The 22327-nt window shown below is 36.5% G+C and overlaps 1 protein-coding gene across 1 annotated transcript; it reads left to right on the top strand.

Annotated features, from left to right (window-relative positions):
- Nucleotides 1-30: 30 nt before the first annotated feature.
- LOC123691713 (protein PTCD3 homolog, mitochondrial) lies at nucleotides 31-22059 on the top strand. The gene is made up of 15 exons (XM_045636242.1): nucleotides 31-212; nucleotides 464-646; nucleotides 9526-9754; nucleotides 9862-10085; nucleotides 10258-10354; nucleotides 10477-10638; nucleotides 11651-11825; nucleotides 12154-12284; nucleotides 12414-12532; nucleotides 13240-13324; nucleotides 13659-13800; nucleotides 14933-15044; nucleotides 15300-15498; nucleotides 21392-21573; nucleotides 21934-22059. Exons 1-15 carry the CDS (start codon nucleotides 187-189, stop codon nucleotides 22004-22006), a joined length of 2139 nt encoding a protein of 712 aa, XP_045492198.1. The 5' UTR covers nucleotides 31-186; the 3' UTR covers nucleotides 22007-22059.
- The last annotated feature ends 268 nt before the right edge of the window (nucleotides 22060-22327 follow it).

Below are 22327 nucleotides of genomic sequence, written 5' to 3'. Positions count from 1 at the left end.
CAATTGTCAAATGTCTGTTTTAAATTTTCACGTTCTGTCAGATGGTATGTGTAGGTTTTTGGTTAGAATTTAAGAATTAAATAAAATATGAGTTCATATACATCATAAATTAATGGTTTGAATTGGATTATTCTCGTTGATCCAGCTACAATTAATATTTAACCTCTACATCAAATATAACTCACAATGTATTCAAATATATCGATACAAAGGTAAATATTTTTGTGTAAATTTTGTTTTCCTATATTTATCTTAATGTTAATAATATAACTTATTATAATAGTTCTACTTTCACTTATCTCATTTGTTAACATTTTATTCATTAATGTTTTTCATTATTAAATAAATTAGATGTGAATATTATCGGAATCTTATTAAATAAGTGTGCGTATCCCAACTCAACAACAAATCATATTTTACCGACTTATCCTATTTAAATATCAAATAATAATTCGTTTTAAAGGCAAGTAGCCAGATTGGCTCGCATTTGTCGATCTGTGTCAACCTTGGAGGGGCAGAAACTACCTGTGGGCGGAAAATCAATAGATGGTATTTCGCCGCCGCCGCGCATCCCCCGCGGGCCCACAGATATTCTTCAAGCGTTGGCCGCGACAGTCGGTGTCGACCCTACAGCTCCACATTACAAGTAAGTTATATTCTAAATTTTATAAACCTTAATTTATTTTGCAAAATTTATACCTATTGCTTCTTGCGAATATCTGTTTCGTTTATTACGTTTTTGGATAAAAAGTTTGTCTATAAATAGCATAGGGTGTGGTCTGCTCAAAAATATGTTTGTTAGTTTTAATGTTAATAGGCTAGTCCAATGGGTTCTTAATGATGCACCTGTATCGCAGGAGCCACTGGTTTGTTTAATTATCATTATAACTGCGCTTTCAATTATGTTAAAAAATAATTACTTGTTAATACATGGTGGTATAACGTACATACCTGTGTGGTATAACAAACTGTATTGGTTGTCAATTTAAAACGACATTTTAATATAAACTTAATAAAGCAAAATTATTTGCTGAAAATTGATTTTGTTTCTCATTGTGATAACATACTGAATAGGGTCAGCCATTTTGTTTAGTATAAAGCCAAAGTCAATATTGTATAAACTTGGGAATAAGTATTTATTACAAATTATACAGTATGTAACGGGTAACATGATTATTCTATAATCAATACTATTGTATTATATGATTCTTTTAACCTGATCTATATTTAAAAAAATGTATTCATTAATATTTTTCCTAATGCCTGTCTTATTTCTTGTATCTTCTTTGAATTACATAAAAGTTTTATGTCGAGACATTTAATATAGTTTTTAATTTACTAATTGCTCTCATGCTTAAGTTCCAAAGACGGACGGAAAGTGATACCAATACCTATAAATAGATCTTCAGACAAAATATTTTTGCAACCTTTCTCTTGTTCATATCATAAAGACTCAATGGTGATGAATTATGAAATTGTTCTTTGTCTGATGTAAAACTTCTTATTTATTGTAGGTCAAGTAACAACAATATTTTAATAGCTAATTTTTATTCTGTAGCATATGAGCAAAGCAATTGTATCCTTGTATTTCAAATTACATTTGTTTTTACATACAATGATCTGTTATTTTATAGATAAAACCTATATCAGCCATTTTGATTCCGCCAATTCGTAAACGGCTGAAACAGTAGAATGGGGTGGGTTGTTAAAATCCATTTATTATAATTTTTTTGCCATGTGCGGCCATATTATAGATAAATCAACATGGCCATCAAATAGGTATCGATTGTACATATAGGTATCGGCCATTTTAATTCCGGCATCTCGAAGCGTCTGTGTAATTGTGGAAGGGGGTGGGTGGCGGTGGGGTTGTAGCGAACATTATTCAATAAATCGACAACTGCGCAACAGGCGCGGTCCCTGTCTATGACGTGGGGAATTTTCCATGATAATAATTGATTCTTCATAATTTATTTGTTTCGCTAGCTGTGTTTACTTTACTATTCCTTCCCCGCGGCTTGTCTTGTGACATAAGGCTAATCTTACTTTTTCATTCTAAACCGCAAAATCGAAATCGTAGCGAAAAACTTGCTCAATAATTATTATGCACCAAATGCTTAGGTATCGCAATTAATAGCGGTCCGTCATTATTCATTCAAACAACATATTTAAAAAATGTTTCCATACAACGCGAAAAAGTAATCAGACAAAATAAGTCAAGTGATATATTTTGTCAGCGCAACAGGCGCGGTCCCTGTCTATGGCGCAGGGAATTTTCCGTGATAATAATAATTGGTTTCTTCATAATTTATTTATGTTTCGCTGTAAAGATAAATCAATATGGCAATCATATAGGTATCGGCCATTTTGATTCCGGCATCTCGAAGCGTCTGTGTAATTGTGGAAGGGGATGGGTGGCGGTGGGGTTGTAGTGTGGGTTGTAGCGAACATTCCGGAATCTTGGTTCACCTTTGACCTATAGCAACTAAAATGCAATAAATCGTCAACTGCGCAACAGGCGCGGTTCATAGGTAATTTACGTTTAAGTTTTCTTCATAGGTAATTTACATTTATGTTTCGCTGTAAAGGAACAGAATCCTTCTCCGCGGCTTGTCTCGTGAACTAAAGCTATTTTAACTTTTTCATTCTAAGAAATTTGCTGTTTGGTGTAGATTTTCTTAATTAATATTGATACAGGAATAACTGTAGCCTTCTTTTTATTCTTGCGAGCAAAGCAATTGTATCCCATAATTAAAAATATGTACATTTATTTTGGACCTTCTTTAACGCGCCCATGTTATAGATATAAATCAATATATGGCCATCATATAGGTATCGACCATTTTGATTCCGGCATCTCGTAGCGACTGTGAAATTGTGGAGGGGGTTGGGGTGGCGCGGGCGGTGTGGTTGTAGCGAACATTCTAGCATCTAGATTCACCTTTGACCTATTGCAACTAAATTCAATAAATCGGCAACTGCGCAAAAGCTCCCTATCGAATCGCCGGGTTACTGAAGTGATAATAATTGAATCCTAAATTATTCATTTTAAACGAGTACCTAGTATGAAATTTTCTTTTTAACTAATATTGTATGCATCAAAAGCAAATATAAATTATTATACAGTCTGACTTCTAATTCCTTAGATAAGTGCGTGTAAAGGAAATAGGAAAGAATACTTAATAATTATTCAATTTTCCATTTTCGTTCTATTTCAAAGTATGGATTGAAATAAACAAAACATCTTATGTTATGATAATATTAAGTCTGACCTTTTTTTTTTTTTTTATAGTGGGGAAATCTTCCAAAGATACCCACAGCCCCCGGGGAAGGAGCCGTGGGTTATGTCGGATTCTTACCGACTAAAACCCCACTGTGTTCCGTCGAGCCGCTTTAATGAGGGGGCCGCGGGTATTTGTTAGAATTCTTCCGCAACCCCCTCGGCGGCAGCCCATCTCCAGGCCAGGCGCAAGCCAAGAACAGGAAAGGTGATTTGCCTGCTCTTCCCTCCCGTTGGCGGCATGAGCGGGACACGTCTCAAGTCGCCTCACCGCACCGGACGATGGATTACATTCCCCGTTCCACCGCCCGGCGCCCTTCGTCAAGGAGGCACGTTGCGACCGTGTAAAGCGGCCGCAACACGGCGACGACGCCCAATAAGACGTCTGCGCCGGATCGGGTCCGCGTGAGGATCCCTCTCGCGCACCCGCTCTGCCTCCTCTTTCTGCGAGATCACACTCTCCGAGAATGCGATCACCGCACGCCAGGATCTGTCGCCATCCACCATTGCGCGAACAACGGAGGGTAGAGAGAGATCCGGCCCGATTATCGCGACTAAGCGAGCACGGGGCTCGGCCCACGCGGGGCACACGGCAAGGGTGTGATCTGCCGTGTCCTCCGGGCAGGCACACCAGTGGCAGACCATGCTGGGTTCCCTCCTCGCGACTTTACACAGGTACCGCCCGAAGCAGCCGTGCCCGGACAGTATCTGTGTAAGGCGGAAGGTTATGGCCCCGTGCCGCCTGTCGCACCACTCTTGGAGGACTGGACGTATGGCCGCAACCGTCCTCTCACCCGCGCTGGGCTCCTCGAGCCGGCGTTCCCACTCCCGGAACCGCCGCTCGACAGCCTCGGCCCTCCACTCCTCTACTTCCTCGTAGGAAGGATTCACCCCATGTGACCTAGACGCCGAGACGCGGCGATACACGTCCGCTAGCATCTCGGCGTCCAGATCCCATGGCGGCGTTCCGGCCATTACGCAGGCAGCCTCGAAAGACACCGTGCGGTATGCCCTAACTACCCTGAGCGCCATGACCCGCTGCGGCCTCCGCAAGAGGGGTCTGGTACGGGCGCTCAGGGTGTCTGCCCAGATGGGGGCCCCGTAGAGGGCCATGGAGCGAATTACGCCAGTGTATAGCCGGCGACACCCACCCCCAGCACCTCTAAGGTTTGGCAGCAAACTTCCCAGTGCTCCGGCCGCCCCTACAAGACGGGGGGCGAGGCGACGGAAGTGCTCCGTAAACCTCCATCGGCTATCCAACACGATGCCTAGGTATCTCATGGTGGTGGTGACCCTGATCGCTACCCCATCCACCCGGATCTCTGAGCCTGCGCTATGCAGCCTCCGGCGACCGGGAAAGAAGATGGCTTCGGATTTCTCCAGCGCCACCCGTAGTCCCAACCGCCGGATGCGGCACACCACCTGCTCAACTCCCGTGGTAGCTAATAAAGCTGCCTCCTCATATGTAGCCCCACGCGCAGTCACCAGAGTATCGTCGGCGTAACAAGTTACGCCAACACCTGGGAGGTTAGTGGCGCGCAGGACCCAGTCGTACCCGATGTTCCACAGAAGAGGCCCGAGGACCGACCCCTGTGGGACACCGCACGACATTTCCCTCTCACTCCATCCATCGCGGGTTGGATAGGCAACAGTCCTATCTGATAGGTATGACCGCAGCAGTCGAACCATTTATAAAAAGGCCTATTTTAGCAAATGGGCTTTTATAAAGTTTCGTGCCGTTAATGATCTCGCAGTCCTAATTAACGGTTTCCTTGGTAAGGTTATCGGTTTCCAAATAATTATAATTTAATTTCAAAAAGGCTTAACGTTCACGCCAATAATCTTATTCCATTTAGCCCAATTTAATCAAGCAAGGCAAATATTTTTATTTTTCCGCCCAATTGTAAATAACCAGACTAAGCACTCTATCTTCCCAGCCATCCTATATTCATCTATGACCTATTTGACCTATCCACGAAATATTTCTAAAATACTTCTAGTCTGTGTAGAATATAACATATAAGGAACATTTTTTATTAAATTAGAAAGTACGAATTTTCTCAACACTTCTAGTGTATTTTCATTACAAAGTGACAATCTATAATCGTGATTCCGCCATTTTGTTGTTTGTCATTGAAGAGAAGGTCGCGAGAAAACGTGGGATGGGAGGGTGCGGTGGTTGCTAGGTCCATAACATTCTAGGTTTACCTATGACCTTATGTTCGATAAGTCTGCATCTGCGCAGAGCATCTCTACAAAGGATGATGCAGCATCATATTTAGATAACTTTTATTCAAACATATTTAAGTGCAAAGTTTTAAAGTAGGTACTCTTGGCTTTGCAATAGTCTTAATATGCGAAATCTGTTTTATTCTTTTCAACTTAAATATTGAATGTAATATGAAATGAATTTCACAATTTTGATCTTGTTGCGTCCCTCTGTAGAGAAAAACATGGGCAGGGTGGGTGCGGGTGGTTGCTAGGTAACGCCCTAGATTTACCTATGACCTATTTGAACTAGTATTCAATAAATCTGCATCTGCGCAACAGGTGTCATCGGCGGGGGGATACAATTTCCCATGCACAAATTCTAACATAATTATGTATCTGTTTTAGAAGCCAATTTTTTTTACAATATGCTTAACTGCGAGATGCATTCGAAATCGGTTTGTTCTTCTAGATTTCCCAAATACCTTTTGATGTTAATATTTTATCATTTTAATTCCGCCATCTTGTTGCGTCTCTTTGTAGAGAAAAACATGCGGGAGTGCGGGAGTGGTGGGTAGGGATGGTTGCTAAGTAACCTCCTAGATTTGCCTATGACCTATTTGAACTAGTATTCAATAAATCTGCATCTGCGCAACAGGTGCTTTGGCGGGGGGATGCAGTGTCCCTTGTACCCAACCTAGACTTAATTATCTGTTTTAGAAGCTTAAAGTTTTTACATAATAATAATATGCTTTACTTCGCGATATACCTGCATTCGAAATCGTTTTCTTCTTCTAAATTAACGAAGTACCTATTATTGTAATGTTTCAATTTTCATAATTTTGATCCCGCCATCTTGTTGCATCTCTTTGTAGAGATAATCATGCGGGAGTGCGGGAGGGGAGGGTGCGGGTGGTTGCTAGGTAACGTCCTAGATTTACCTATGACCTATTTGAACAAGCATTCAATAAATCTGCACCTGCGCAACAGGTGTCTTTGGTGGGGGGATGCAGTGTCCCTTGTAGCAAACTTTGACATAATAATCTGTTTTAGAAGCTTAAAGTTTTTACATAATATGCTTTACTTCGCGATATACCTGCATTCGAAATCGTTTTCTTCTTCTAAATTAACCAAGTACCTATTATTATAATGTTTCAATTTTCATAATTTTGATCCCGCCATCTTGTTGCATCTCTTTGTAGAGATAATCATGCGGGAGTGCGGGAGGGGAGGGTGCGGGTGGTTGCTAGGTAACGTCCTAGATTTACCTATGACCTATTTGAACAAGCATTCAATAAATCTGCATCTGCGCAACAGGTGTCTTTGGTGGGGGGATGCAGTGTCCCTTGTAGCAAACTTTGACATAATAATCTGTTTTAGGAGCTTAAAGTTTTTACATAATGTGCTTTACTTCGCGATATACCTGCATTCGAAATCGTTTTCTTCTTCTAAATTAACCAAGTACCTATTATTGTAATGTTTCAATTTTCATAATTTTGATCCCGCCATCTTGTTGCATCTCTTTGTAGAGATAATCATGCGGGAGTGCGGGAGGGGAGGGTGCGGGTGGTTGCTAGGTAACGTCCTAGATTTACCTATGACCTATTTGATTCAATAAATCTGCACCTGCGCAACAGGTGTCTTTGGTGGGGGGATGCAGTGTCCCTTGTAGCAAACTTTGACATAATAATCTGTTTTAGGAGCTTAAAGTTTTTACATAATATGCTTTACTTCGCGATATACCTGCATTCGAAATCGTTTTCTTCTTCTAAATTAACCAAGTACCTATTATTGTAATGTTTCAATTTTCATAATTTTGATCCCGCCATCTTGTTGCATCTCTTTGTAGAGATAATCATGCGGGAGTGCGGGAGGGGAGGGTGCGGGTGGTTGCTAGGTAACGTCCTGGATTTACCTATGACCTATTTGAACAAGCATTCAATAAATCTGCATCTGCGCAACAGGTGTCTTTGGTGGGGGGATGCAGTGTCCCTTGTAGCAAACTTTGACATAATAATCTGTTTTAGGAGCTTAAAGTTTTTACATATGCTTTACTTCACGATATAGGTAGGTATATCGCAACATCATTCGAAATTCGAAATACCTGCTTATGAATCTAATATGTCATAATTTTGATTCAGTCATCTTGTTGCGTCTCCTTATAGAAAAGGACACATGGAGGGCGCGATAGTTGCTTGACTATACTTTCTAGATTGATTTTTGACCTATTAGATATTATTTTCGATATACATATTATTTACATGTACACAACATAACATGGGGGGGATGCGAAATATTAAACAAACTTTTAAAATTAAATTAAAACATTCTTTGCAATAGGTATACTTATATACTTTTATTCGAAACTCTCGCCACTTCGCTTATATCGGAGCTTGTAGCCGATATCTTATATCCTAGACTTACCTGTGACCTATTTGAAATATTTTCTTACTTTTCATTATGGATTCCGCCATCTTGTTGTTTTGAAGAGCAGTACACGAGGTGTGCGGGGTTGCAGTGGCTATCGTATCCTAGATTTACCTGTGACCTATTTTTCCTAATAGTCAATAAATCTGCATCTGCGTACCGTATCTCATGAGGGGGGCGGATGCAGGGAAATAATATTTAACAAATTTAAAGTCATATTTTAAAAGCTGAAAATTTTCAAAAAAGCTTTACTTTTTTTCTTCTGGCCATTATAATGTAACCAGATATTACCTGTGATATTTCATGATTCCGCCATCTTATTTTGAAGAGCAGTCCACGAGGGGTGCGGGGGGTTGCAGTGGCTGTTGTATCCTAGATTTACCTGTGACCTATTTGACTTAATATTCAATAAATCTGCAGCTGCGCAACAGGGTCCAGACGTGATGCGGGGGTACAGAGGAAAGGTAATGCAGCTCACTGCAGCGTACCTAGGACGACACTTATCGCCAGTCCTTGCAAGTGAATAGACCTCTGTATATTCAAAGCTCCATAAATTTAATAAAGAGTCTATAGTCAAGTGATAGATTTAACTTTATAGAATAGAAATATTTTATCAAATCTTTGCTACAATAGTGCATCGTCCTGCCTTTTTAGGTGAGAATTATTTTGTATCTACTTACCTACATTTTCCATAACTATTTTTTTTTTTCAAAAATTAAAATTTTATTGATCTCTTCTAATATTCTCATATCTCAGATCTCATGTCTTTAATTTGATTAAATTTATTATTTTGTATGGCAAGCAATTCAAATAAATTCTTAATAATTTTTCGTGCGACTTCAATAGCTGCCATCTTGGGCGTAACCTTTTGAAATAGAAAACACTTGTTGATTCATTGGGTCTTGTTTTGATGGCCTGTTGATTCAATATTTTATTTTTTTGCGAACTTATGTACTTATTTATTGTTTAGAGCGCTAGCAATCTTTTTTTTTATATTACCTACGCGATGTGGCAAACTTTTACAAAAATTGTTGTAAAAAGGAAAAAAACTATACTTAAGACCTTTGTCACCTTTAAATATCCTGTTGAACTTCGACCTTTTACCATCTGATTTTTTGTTACACTATCTTCTTGATAAAAAAATCGCAAACGCAGCTCTTTGTTTCTATTCTAAATTCAAATATCCTCTTTGATTGTTGTATTATATGGCCCAATTTAATTTATGAATTTTACTGCAGTCCGCCATTTTGAATTGAAACCTACCGATAGTCATTTACTATTAATATTACATGACTATCGATAGCGATGCGGCAATCAATACACCTGCGAATCCTGCAACTTGTATGCAACTGCGCATCCGCCATCTTGGGCGTATCCCTGTTAGGTGGGAAGGGTGGGAGGGGTGGGGTGGACTGACCTATTTCAATTTCATCTCCTGCATGCGCATTTACTATCGGAACTGCACTGCGAACACACGTCTTCTTTGCAATTATTTTGAATAAAGACAAAGGATTGAGCTGAATTATTTTCATATACTGTGTAATTACTTTTTTTTTTTTCTTTAATGATTTGTCACATCGATGATTACAATTTTTTTTTATTCTTTTCAGATACCACGATGATCCGTTCCTCATACCGCAGTCGAATTACCGCAAGCGGGCGTATGCGTTGTCAGCGGAGGCGGGGCGCAAGGCGGCCGCATGGATAAGAGACGAACACGCTAACCTGTTCACTACAAGAGAATGGGATCCACCTTTGAAGATGAAAACTCCTTACGTCAATGCGGACCCGGAGATTGAGGCTTATGCACCGAGGCCTATCTATAATGATGAGAGCAAGGTAAGATCTTTTTTTTTTGGTTTCGGCAAATTAATTTGATGAGTTGAGATAATTTTTTTGGAATTTTTTTTTTACCTTTGTATCAAAATTTCATTTTTTTTTATCAGGTCACTGAAGAAGACCTAATATATACCATCAAAAATGCGCTCCTAGATGATGCAGTCAAGGTGTACCAACTGCTAGGTGGTTCGGAAGGAGTCAATGATGAACTGAAGCTTGGTCTTTTGCAACTGCTATGCTTTTATAATGAAAAGGAACCGATTGCTGCCGAATGGTTGGAGGAAAGGTGGTTCGCTGCGGCCACTCGGGAGAGACAAGCAGCTACTTGGAGGTAAATTATTAAACTTCTTATTATTATTTCGTTTTCCATAATGTTTGAAATTTGATTTCCCAGCTAAGCTGCAAACAGAAATATATTTTGAATTAATTTTCCAATATGAATATTTTTATTTTTAATCATAAACAAAGGTCAAAAGATAATATTTTAAATTTTATGTTTTCAGGTTGGGTGGACTTGCAGACAAAATCTTTGCATCAATGGAACCTAAAACACCAGAAGCATACTGTACACTGATTCAAGGAATGGCAAAGTATTATCAGGTAATTATATGTTTTTCTTTTGAATATGCTTTGATCTTTCAACAAAATTTAATTAAAATTTGTTAATAAAACATTGGAATTGTCACTATTTTTTTTTTCCTAACATTTTTTTTTAATATCAGGCTGAGCGTGCGCATGCCTTGGCACAGGAAGCGAAAGAAAATGGCATACTCCTGTCCACTGACGTTTACAATTCTCTACTAAGCTGTGTTGGCTTTTTAAAAGAAGGAACAGCTCTGCGTATCGATGCTATGAAATCTCTTCTGGCACAAATGAATGAACAGGTAAGAAAGCGGATTTAACATAAAATAGCATTGCGATTTGACGTGGAGTCATTTGATAATAATAATAAAAAGAATGTGACGACCCCATCGCCCGCGGTTGGCATATCTACAATAGATATCCCAGCCGTGCAGTCAGTCACCCCGCAGGGCACCCTGTGGCGAGGTGTCGGGGAGTAGCGACCCCGCGGGAACCGAGCGCTCCCGGGGGAGGTCCCTGTCCTCACCTCTGGGCTGTCCCGGTGGCAGTTCGGAGTGAACAATGACGAGGTTCAGGATCCCCCACCTCTGGCTTGCCTTTGTTGGCCGTCCAGAGTGGAGCCGCTAGAGCTATATGCTCGGGGGTGGAAGTGTCTAATGGCGTAATAGCGGGGAAACCCGCTCCGGGCCCGAGGGCTCGCGATGGTGAAACCGGTGCCGCACCTCTCTACACCCCTAGCCGCTCAGCTGATGTTGCCCCCTTGTTGCCACTATCGGTAACCTTTTTGGGAGCCCATCGACCGAACTGGCGAGTCACCGTCTGCCATAATTTTCAATTTCTAATATTGAAAAGGCAGACGTCCATAGTCCCCATAGACCCAATATACCAGTCCATCTAACACCCCCTTCCATAACCCAGTTTTATTCATTTCCATTTTTCTGCAATAGTCCTACATTGGCCGCGGACTGCCCAGGGCTGTATCTCTATAGTGCAGTCATGGGCAGGCTGCGGCTGGTGTCCCACAACACATTAAAATTCTCTAAAGGGCCTCTGCGTGTTGGACCTGTGTCCCCACGTAAGCCTTCCAAAGGACCGGGTATCTTCCTTCTGGTAGTGCCCGTGTATTATGGAGAGAGACATAAAAAGAAACTTCAAATAACAAATCATGCCATGTCTTGAAAAGAAATTGATTCTTTAGGGCCTAATTTAAAATGTGTTCCATTCTCAGTACCGACCATAATGCTATACATGTATTTAAATAAATTAATTTTGAATGCCTGGAAATATTTATTCCATTATCTTATTAATTTTCAGGGGCTAACACCAAACAAAGAAACATTGACGTCATGTTTGAAATCGATATCGGCGTGGGGCGGTAGCAAAGCGTTACAAACGTTCGCCTTACAAATTGTCAGCGAAATGAGAAAATTGAATATCCAACCTGGTCTTGGCGCGTATTATCATTTGTTGTGCTTGTTCTGTAAAGAAAGTAAGTATTTGTTTATTAAATATTAATTTATTTATATAAAGTATGTTCGTCCTCGGAATAAAATATATTCAATTTGACTCAGGAAAAATGTATCTTTCTCTGTCTGTAAAATTTTTTGAAATCGGTCGTATTTATGTGAAATTATTATTAAAAAGCACAAATGTTTCCTATTGTAATATTAGTTTAGATACAATCATTGTTGCAAATGACTGGGCTTGAGTGTAATTGCTTTGTTGGCTCTATAAAATGGATTACTATAATCTATGCTAACAATCGAGATAATACTTTCTAAAAAAATACATTTTATTATATTTTTATTTGTTTGCAGGAGGCCCACGCATAGACATTCTATCAACAATACTTAGTGATCTAGAAAGCAGAGCTAGTTTAGAACCAAGTGATGTGGCAGACACACACTTCTTTATCACGGCTATGGGTGTATGCAGTGAGCATTTGCAGGTAATAATTTATTAATAATAATACCTTTTAAATATAAAAAATGGTTCAAAATATATTGTAGCTTATACCTTAGCTTCATGTTATAACATAAGTTTATTTTATTGTATATCTTTATTTATTTATTTACAGGATATTACTTTAGCAGAGCGAGTACACGCGTTGCTAATGAAGGACGATAACTACAAGTTGGTTGGCGACGCATACAAAGAAAGCATTTATTACAGACACTTCGTTACCGTTGCTTGCAGGTAAGAAATCTAATTAATTTATTTTGTTTAATTTTTCAAATAAATTTTTATCTGCAATAAAATTGATTCAATAGTTATTGAAAAAAATAATTATGTATAGTAGAGCCATTTTAATAGGCAACATTTGACAGTTCAACAAAATTCAACAACGTAACCTAGTAACGACGACATAGAATAACATGATATTTTGTTTTGTTAGATCTGCACATTTGCTTAACTTTTTTCAATTACGATTATATATTTATAATAATAATGACCGACACAATTAATTTTAAGATTTCATTTTACTGATAAACCATTCTAAACATAATAAACAATTTATAAATTGAAGAACTGACGTCGCTACAATTTTGTGTCAATAAACCTTTTTTCTTTTTAAATACTAGAGATGTTACTCTAAAAATCGAAATCTGACATCTAGAATCGAATGCATTGATTGCTTGTGAATAAAAATCATTATAAATTAATAAATTCGATTGACAAATGTTTCAAATCCGTATCGATTAATTCACTTTAATCGATGTTTTTAAGCAGATTACCTCTCTTCGAAGATAAAATTGATAGACGTCAAATGTTGCCTATTAAATTGGCTCGACTATAGTTTTATTATAATATGCTAAAACTATTAATATACAAAATTTTATACAAATTAATTCTGTATAAAGTTTATTCTTAAGAATTAAAAATAAAAATATTTTCATTTACAGACACGCGCCATTTGAAAGAACAACTCAGCTACTGGATACGTTAGTCCCGAATGTTTATGTGCCAGAACCTTCAGTAATGGAAGAGGTAATTTTTATTATGAAAAATCTTTCAAAGTGAAAATATAAATGCTTTTTGAACGCAGACGAAGTTTCGTGCAAATGTATGGGAAATTGAGTCAAATATAAATTTCGTCTTTTCGTATATTGTCCATTCAAACGTAATTCTTGGTTGCCAATTTTTTTAATGCTATGCATTTTTTATTTATTCAATACTGGTCCTTATCCTGTTGCTAATAAGGACATAAGGCACTTCTGTACAATACATATTTCCTTTATTCAAAATTGGTTCTTATCCCATAGAAAATAAGAACAATACAAGAAATATTATATTTCATTCAAAATTGACCCTTATCCCATAGATAATAAGGACGCTAGAAGTGAGCGGTGCCGGTGACCGGTTAGCGGAAGCGTGGTCACAGCTCGTCGTTTTCGGACACGCTAAGCGGGTCAAACTCGTCGAGAGGCTTCTAGAAGCTTTCTGCAATTGTTACTCGTATCAAGGTAATTAGGGTTTAATTTTAAATGTGCACTATGTTAAACTATTGAAAATATTTTATTTAGTGTTGAATTTTGCAAAAAAAATCTTAAAACATTGCACTATTTACAAAATTAAAAACACGCAAAACTCGACGAAAGAGCGTTATGCCGAGCTCACGTGTCAGAAGTGAAACTTCTTTGACAAGATTTGAAGATACCAAAATCGTCGCCTTACCTTGAAATTTTACTCTCAACGCGCCTAAAGGACTTATAAAATTAAACACGCTAAACTCGCCAAAATAAAAAAAATCTTGATTTTAAGCTATTGCATAGCTTCTATTGCAGGCCTTGAGCGCGGAGACCGAATCTAGAAATTCTGTAACGAAAAAACCTCACGCTCCCCACTCCGACGGGCGGAGGTGTGGCTTGAAGGCATAGCATGCAATATCTTTACCGCGGCAGTCCCCGAGTGCCACATGTTTTTTGTTTTGAATACATAATCTACAGGGTTAGTTTTCAATGACCGGCCAAATTTTCAGAAATGGTTTAGAATCGATAACATTTTCGATCTAATGAAAAAAAAAAGTTTTTTTTTTATTAGATTACATTCCTGTCCGCCACTAAAAAGCGAACGTGTGGACATTACCAAAGCACCATTCAGTTCAACAACCTAGATAGGTAGAAGTTAGCACACACATAATTTGGCGATGCGCGCACGCACACAAGTGCATTGATTATCGCGTGTTTACGATTTAGGAAATTTTTAAGACATTTTCAAATGAATGCTATTATTTTTTTTTATTCGACAATAATGTTTCAAATGTACCTTTGGTTTAATATCTAGATCTTAATTTTAAATTTTGGCTGGTCATTGAAAACTAACCCTGTATACATATCCATACTAATATTATAAATGCGAAAGTAACTCTATCTGTCTGTCTGTTACTCAATCACGCCTAAACTATTGAACCAATTTTCATGAAATTTGGTATGGAGATATTTTGATACCAGACATAGGCTACTTTTTATCCCGGGAAAATGACGCAATCCCTGAAATCCCACGGGAACGGGATCTATGCGAGTTTTCTTTGACTGCGCGGGCGAAGCCGCGGGCGGAAACCTAGTAATAAATAAGCAATATGTTTCGCATTTGCAGATGAAGAAGTGAAAGCAAAGATTCGCGCCGCCGCAGCCGACATGCTCAAGTTTGGTCAAATGATGGAGGAGCAAGGCGAAAATGAAGATCGACGAACACCAATGCAACAAAAGTATTTGATGAATTTTTTTTTCTCTAATAACATTTTACAGATTCACACAAGGGCTCTATCTTACATCCTTTTGTCAATGTGATATCTGTCGCTTGTTATGCTTTTGTGAAACCCATTCATGCATGAACATTGTATTAAATGTATCGACATTATTTTATACAATATATTAATATATATGAGCATCCCATACTGCGAATTTTTAGTTTTTTTCTTCTGTGTGTTTTATTTTCTTCCATTTTGTTTACAATCTATCAGGTTGTCAGCGTCGTCTTTGACGAATATAATAGAATTATGTTCGGACGTGAAAGATAAAGAGGATCCGAGTTGGGAGGTGGTCGGTGAGGGGTTGAAACGTCTGAGGGAGGAACAGGCCACAGGGGTGCCGGCCAAACCTGACGTGCTGGTGGAAGTTGCCAAGAAAGCGGCCAGTGTTGGCAAACCTGGTCTATCTGCTGTAAGTATTTGTTTATTTACTCCATAATATGTTACTTACTTGACGTATAAGACAGTACATGTATTGCGATGCGAATGAGACTAGGCATATCCAATCAAAAAATCATGTTAGATGTCATTTGATGACTATGATTTGCTTGGAAAACCTTTTTTTAATATCAATATTGATTTATTTTATTTTGTCCGTTTCCAAAATTTCTAAATTAAATACAAATGCCTAACTTGGATTATGTACTCCGCACACAACAGCGATGACGTCACAATATGGCGCCAAATCGATCCTATTCTAATCGGGATCGTATGTTGTTATTATAACATGTACTGTGTTATATGAGTAATTATCTCGTTAATTGTTAATTTTACTTTTAAATATTGCTTATTATGCCAGTATAAAACGTTTAGACGAGGTTGCCGTACAATGTGATTATTTGAGAACCGGCAAGAAACTCCATAGTTGCTCTTTTAAATCATTTCAGTTTTACAATTTAATTTTACAAAATATGTAACTGTATATTATCATAATATGCCTGTGGTTTTTATTACACTTTTAAACACTGACTTAAGATCTATGGTGTTTTCTGTCGTACAAAACAACAACGCATGAATGTTATTTTATTATCAGCACATAGAATATTTCAGTTCATAGTAGGAATGCTACAAGGTACAGGATTTGACTCATAACATATATTTACTTGTATATAATATGTAATTTTTTTAACAAATGTCTTAGAATAAGCATCTTTCGATCAAATAATACTTATACATTATATATTCAATGTTCTATTTATATTCCATTCAATATGTTGATATTTTACCTTTGTACATCGTACGGCCATACTAGCGAGCCGCTGCATTGGCCGTGATGTATCGTGCCCAGGCGTCGGCTCGCAGAGAATGTTCGTACAGAAACAACGATTTTTAATCAACGAAGAATAGTAACTTAACGTAGACATAATTTAATGGAAAAAATTTCTTTCAATAATTATTAAACGGCTTTCACGGATAGATATCAGAATCGTGTATATTAATTTATTTAAAGTTATAAGATTTATTTTAACAATGTTAGCCTTAAATTCAAGATATTGCGTTGTATGGCCATCTCTAGTGAGTCGATGCATCGGTCGTTGTGTATCGTACCCAGGTGTCGACTCACACAGGATGTTCGTACATTGTCGTCGAGATCTTCACGTTATCCCAATAAACTTACGCTTTTTTTATTTCAATAGATTATTATATACTTGCTCTAAGTTTATTTGGTATTAAGACTTCCGGAAATTACATTTACATATATCGTGCATATATCCTATTTCTTATTGTAATAAAATATGTTTAATAGCTACAAATATAATATGTATAATATAGAATAGTTAATGATTTTGGCGTTTTATATTGGATAATGTGTAACCAAAAATATAATAATTTACTTTACGTTGTATGGCCATCTCTAGTGAGTCGATGCATCGGTCGTTGTGTATCGTACCCAGGTGTCGACTCACACAGGATGTTCGTACATTGTCGTCGAGATCTTCACGTTATCCCAATAAACTTACGCTTTTTTTATTTCAATAGATTATTATATACTTGCTCTAAGTTTATTTGGTATTAAGACTTCCGGAAATTACATTTACATAAATCCTATTTCTTATTGTAATAAAATATGTTTTATAGCTACAAATATAATATGTATTATATAGAATAGTTAATGATTTTGGCGTTTTATATTGGATAATGTGTAACCAAAAATATAATAATTTAATTTACGTTGTATGGCCATCTCTAGTGAGTCGATGCATCGGTCGTTGTGTATCGTACCCAGGTGTCGACTCACACAGGATGTTCGTACATTGTCATCGAGATTTTTACATTATCCCAATTTACTTTTCTTTCTTTTTTCCATTAGATTAATTATATTTGTTCTAACTTTACTTGGTACTATGTATCCCTAAAATTACATGTATGTATATCCTATTTATATGCAAAATTATATGTTGTGTAGGTACAAAAGCAATGGTAATGGCCTTTTAGAATGAATAATTTATGACCAAAAATATAAAACTTTACGTTGTATGGCCATCTCTAGTGAGTCGATGCATCGGTCGTTGTGTATCGTACCCAGGTGTCGACTCACACAGGATGTTCGTACATTGTCATCGAGATTTTTACATTATCCCAATTTACTTTTCTTTCTTTTTTCCATTAGATTAATTATATTTGTTCTAACTGTACTTGGTACTATGTATCCCTAAAATTACATGTATGTATATCCTATTTATATGCAAAATTATATGTTGTGTAGGTACAAAAGCAATGGTAATGGCCTTTTAGAATGAATAATTTATGACCAAAAATATAAAACTTTACGTTGTATGGCCATCTCTAGTGAGTCGATGCATCGGTCGTTGTGTATCGTACCCAGGTGTCGACTCACACAGGATGTTCGTACATTGCCGTCGAGATCTTCACGTTATCCCAATAAACTTACGCTTTTTTTATTTCAATAGATTATTATATATTTGCTCTAAGTTTATTTGGTATTAAGACTTCCGGAAATTACATTTACATAAATCCTATTTCTTATTGTAATAAAATATGTTTTATAGCTACAAATATAATATGTATTATATAGAATAGTTAATGATTTTGGCGTTTTATATTGGATAATGTGTAACCAAAAATATAATAATTTAATTTACGCTGTATGGCCATCTCTAGCGAGTCGTTGCATCGGTCGTTGTGTATCGTACCCAGGTGACGGCTCGCACAGGATGTTCGTACATTGTCGTCGAGATCTTCACGTTATCCCAATAAACTTACGCTTTTTTTATTTCAATAGATTATTATATACTTGCTCTAAGTTTACTTGGTATTAAGATTTCCGGAAATAACATGTATATCCTATTTCATGCAACTACTTTCTATAATTAATAATGTGTAAACAAAACTAATAATTTATAGTTACGTTGTATGGCCATCTCTAGTGAGCCGTTGCATCGGTCGTTGTATATCGTACCCAGGTGACGGCTCACACAGGATGTTCGTAGGTACACAAACTACGAGATAGTTAGGAAGGAAGGAATCTTCTACTAATGCTCTACTGGTGTAAATCGTGTATATTCCACTTAGTTCAGGATACATCGCCCATTTTTGCAAGTGACTACTATCAAGCTAATTTTCCGTTTGTAGCTTTATTTTGATGAGACGCCCAATAATTTCGTGTACGAAAGTCTCGATTGTGGTAGCTAACAGAGATAACAAGGATAAAAAATTTTGATTTGATGGTTCTCAAATATTTATTACTAACTGAATGAATTTTTTTTGTTCAATCTCAAGATAATTACCTAAATTATTTGTCGAAAAAATATTTGTCCTACAAAATCTATGGTTTGTTCAAAGAGTCCCCCTTTCCAAAGTGTATCGATAACGAGGTCATCATAAATGATTACTAACAAGCTGATTTTTTTGATTTCACTTAGTTAATGTTTATATAATTCAACAGACATATTGTCCTACAAATTGCGTAATAAATATTTGAGAACCATCAAATCAAAAAATTTTATCCTTGTTATCTCTGTTAGCTACCACAATCGAGAGTTTCGTACACGAAATTATTCGGTGTCTCATCAAAATAAAGCTATAAACGGAAAATCAGCTTGATAGTAGTCACTTGCAAAAATGGGCGATGTATCCTGAACTAACTTTAAATATATTGTTTTATCGACCACCTGGTTCAAAAATTGCTAGTAAAATGAAATAAGTAATTTTGTAAATTGTGATTTAATATTTTATAGTTCATTTTAAACGATGGAGTACCTTTTCAAGAGTATCATCGAAGTATTCATCGAAGAGTTACACATTGTATGGCCATCGTTAGTGAGCCTTTGGATTCCTGCCCTGCATTGGGAAAAAATAATTAATAATTCAAAGGCTCACGGTGGATGTCCAGACACATACATCGAGTCGACAACTAGCTGCTGAAGATACTACATGCAAGAATAGAAATTCGAACACGAACTACGAAGACCAAATGTTTATTAATCAAATTTTTATTAAGAAAACTACGGATTAATTGTATGCGTTCAAATATTTTATTCTCGTATTTTATTATCGTTTATTGAAAGTAATTTTTTTTTATATATCATGCATATTGGCTATAAATCTAACGTTCTTTACAAGCTGATTTTAAGAAGTATTGTGAGGCCATCGTTAGAGAGCCGTTGCATTGGTCGTTGTGTATCGTACCCAGGTGATGGCTCACGCAGGAAGTTCGTGCACCCGATCATTTCATTTTCAATGGAATCAATTAGTTTTTTTTTTTTGCTATATAATAGGTGGGTCCGAAGTGGGCTTAAGAATAAAAAAGTTTTCAAGCGAACATTTTCGCTTATAACTTTTTTATTTATAGTTCTACGACAAAAAGTTACTGGACCAAAATTGTAGAGAATTTAATTTGCAACAAATAATGTTAACAATTTTTTTTATCAAATAAACAGTTTAAGAGATATATCGTATAAACCATATCTTCCGCTATTTTCAAGATGGCGGCCGTGGGACAAGGGTGGCAACCCCACAAACTTGGTGATAGCTTCACACTAACCCCACTCTACACATCAAAAAAATAAAATTGCGTCCTCTAAGAAATGCAACCCCAAATGTAACTTTTCAATGGACTACATCGTTAGTGGGTCGTTCGTCTGTTTAAAAAAAAAACTATAGTAAAACGTCCCACAGTGGATGTCCAGACACACAACGTTTCACCAATGAAGATCAAGATACCTGCGTCATACAGTTACTTCGACTCCCTGAGTCCTGATCATCATAAACTTCACTTTAAACTACTTAGTCTGTTTTTATTAACGCTTATTCTTTATTCAGTGTGTTTGTTATTTGTTATAAAAGAATTATTGTGAATCAAAGTCGTCTAGTTATACGTTATTAGTTTTATAGACGTCATAAGAACTTCAAGAGTTTATAATATTTTGTTTGTAAATTGTATCATATTTTTAATTGTTTCATCTGAAATCAAATCAAATCAAAATCAAAATCTGTTTATTTAGAATATATGTTATTGTTATTTTGATAGTATTATTTTATTTTTTTATTTAAATTTTTTTTGTATAGGTAGTATTTTATAGATAATGTTTGGCCGTCGCGAGTGAGCATTGGCCGTCATTTCAGTAACGGTATTTAAATGATAATGATAAATAAGCGTATTATTATAATTTCTATATATATTGCACATATATGCTGTATTTTATTTGACTCCAAAATCATCTTATTTCATGTTTGGTCGTCTTAGTGAGAAGTTATGTATTGGCGAGTATATATTTTATATTATTGTCCAATATAATGCCTCACTATAGACGTTTAAACATATACATCTAGTTACCAATAACTCTTTATTTATATTTATTGTATTATTTATAATTATAATATAATTGGCAAGAGTGTGGTCTCCTTGTACGGCCATCTTTAGTGAGATGTTGCATTGGCCGTGAGGTATCGTGCCCAGGCGATGGCTCGCAAAGGGTGTTCGAACACCAACGACGTGGTTTAAGAAGCATTTGTCTACTTAGAAGATATTATTGAAGATATTTTAAATTTTGGGTAATATACACTTACCTACATACATTACACATAGATAGAAATATCTATAATACACAATCAAGCACCGTTCGTTTACACACATACTATAAATTTACATTCAAGTATTTATTAACGAAAGATTAACTTAATTATTATTAACTTCATCTTTCGTTAGCACCTCATCTACGTATTTTATTACTGGCTTAATATAGGCTTAAGTTTATACATTAATTAATTATTGTAGTTAGTATGTTTGTCATTTTTTTCTAATAAATACAAAATCTATAATTGGAATGTGTTTAACCAATCAGACAGCAGTTACATACCTAGCGGAATGCGGGTTTGAAGAAGCGCTAACTGCGTGCACGGGAACGTTGAGCGTGATGTTGAACCGACCAATTGAAGAGGTCGAGACGTTGCTGCGGGAGCCGAGGGCTTCGCTGACGGCCGCGCTGCATCCCACGGCTTTGGTCATCGCGGAGGCTTATCATTTGTGAGTATATAATCGGAAGATGATGAAAGATGTCTATTTGGACTTATTTTTGTGGTTTTAGAACTTATTAAATTTAGGATTTTTAGATCAAGTTTAATTTTCGTGAAATTGCAATTTCCTTAGCTTTGTGTTAGATCAATAGGCTATTAAAGTGTAATACAAGTTTGTCTTTAATAAATATCTATAAAAAAATAAGAAGTAAAAACTATAATAATCCATTGTGTCTGCATCAACATAACGTAAATAAATAATTTTAATTAACAAAATAAGATTCCAATAGGTTTTTGTTCGATATGATATCAAAATTATGAAAAAAGTTGCAATGTATGACAGAATGGTAATATGAATTTCTCTTTTCAGAGCAAAGACTGGTGCGCCCATGGATACTTCGTCTAGTTCAGAAAGCGACAGCGATACATCTGATGAAGATTAACTTTAATTACAATAATTGTTAGCTTTAGTTGAAATATACCATTATAGTTGTAACCGGTCTTTTCTTTATCAGAATTCATTTGTAAGAGATTTATTAGATATTTTATAAATGATCTATCTTTTTAAGACTATAAATAATTATATACATATGTATGTACTGGATTTGAACCAGTATATTTTTTACAAAATTTTCATGACAATAAATTCTTCTCCAAACGTTTGATATCAAAAACACACTCATCACACCAACACGCAATGCTGATAAAAGTGTGAACTTGAAATACTGCCGAAAATACGCCTACATTATTTGACTTAAGTGAAT

Source organism: Colias croceus, chromosome 5 (genome assembly GCF_905220415.1).
Source record: "Colias croceus chromosome 5, ilColCroc2.1".
Taxonomy (NCBI): domain Eukaryota; kingdom Metazoa; phylum Arthropoda; class Insecta; order Lepidoptera; family Pieridae; genus Colias; species Colias croceus.
Note: the sequence above shows the minus strand (reverse complement) of the source record. Positions and strands in the feature narration are given on the sequence as shown.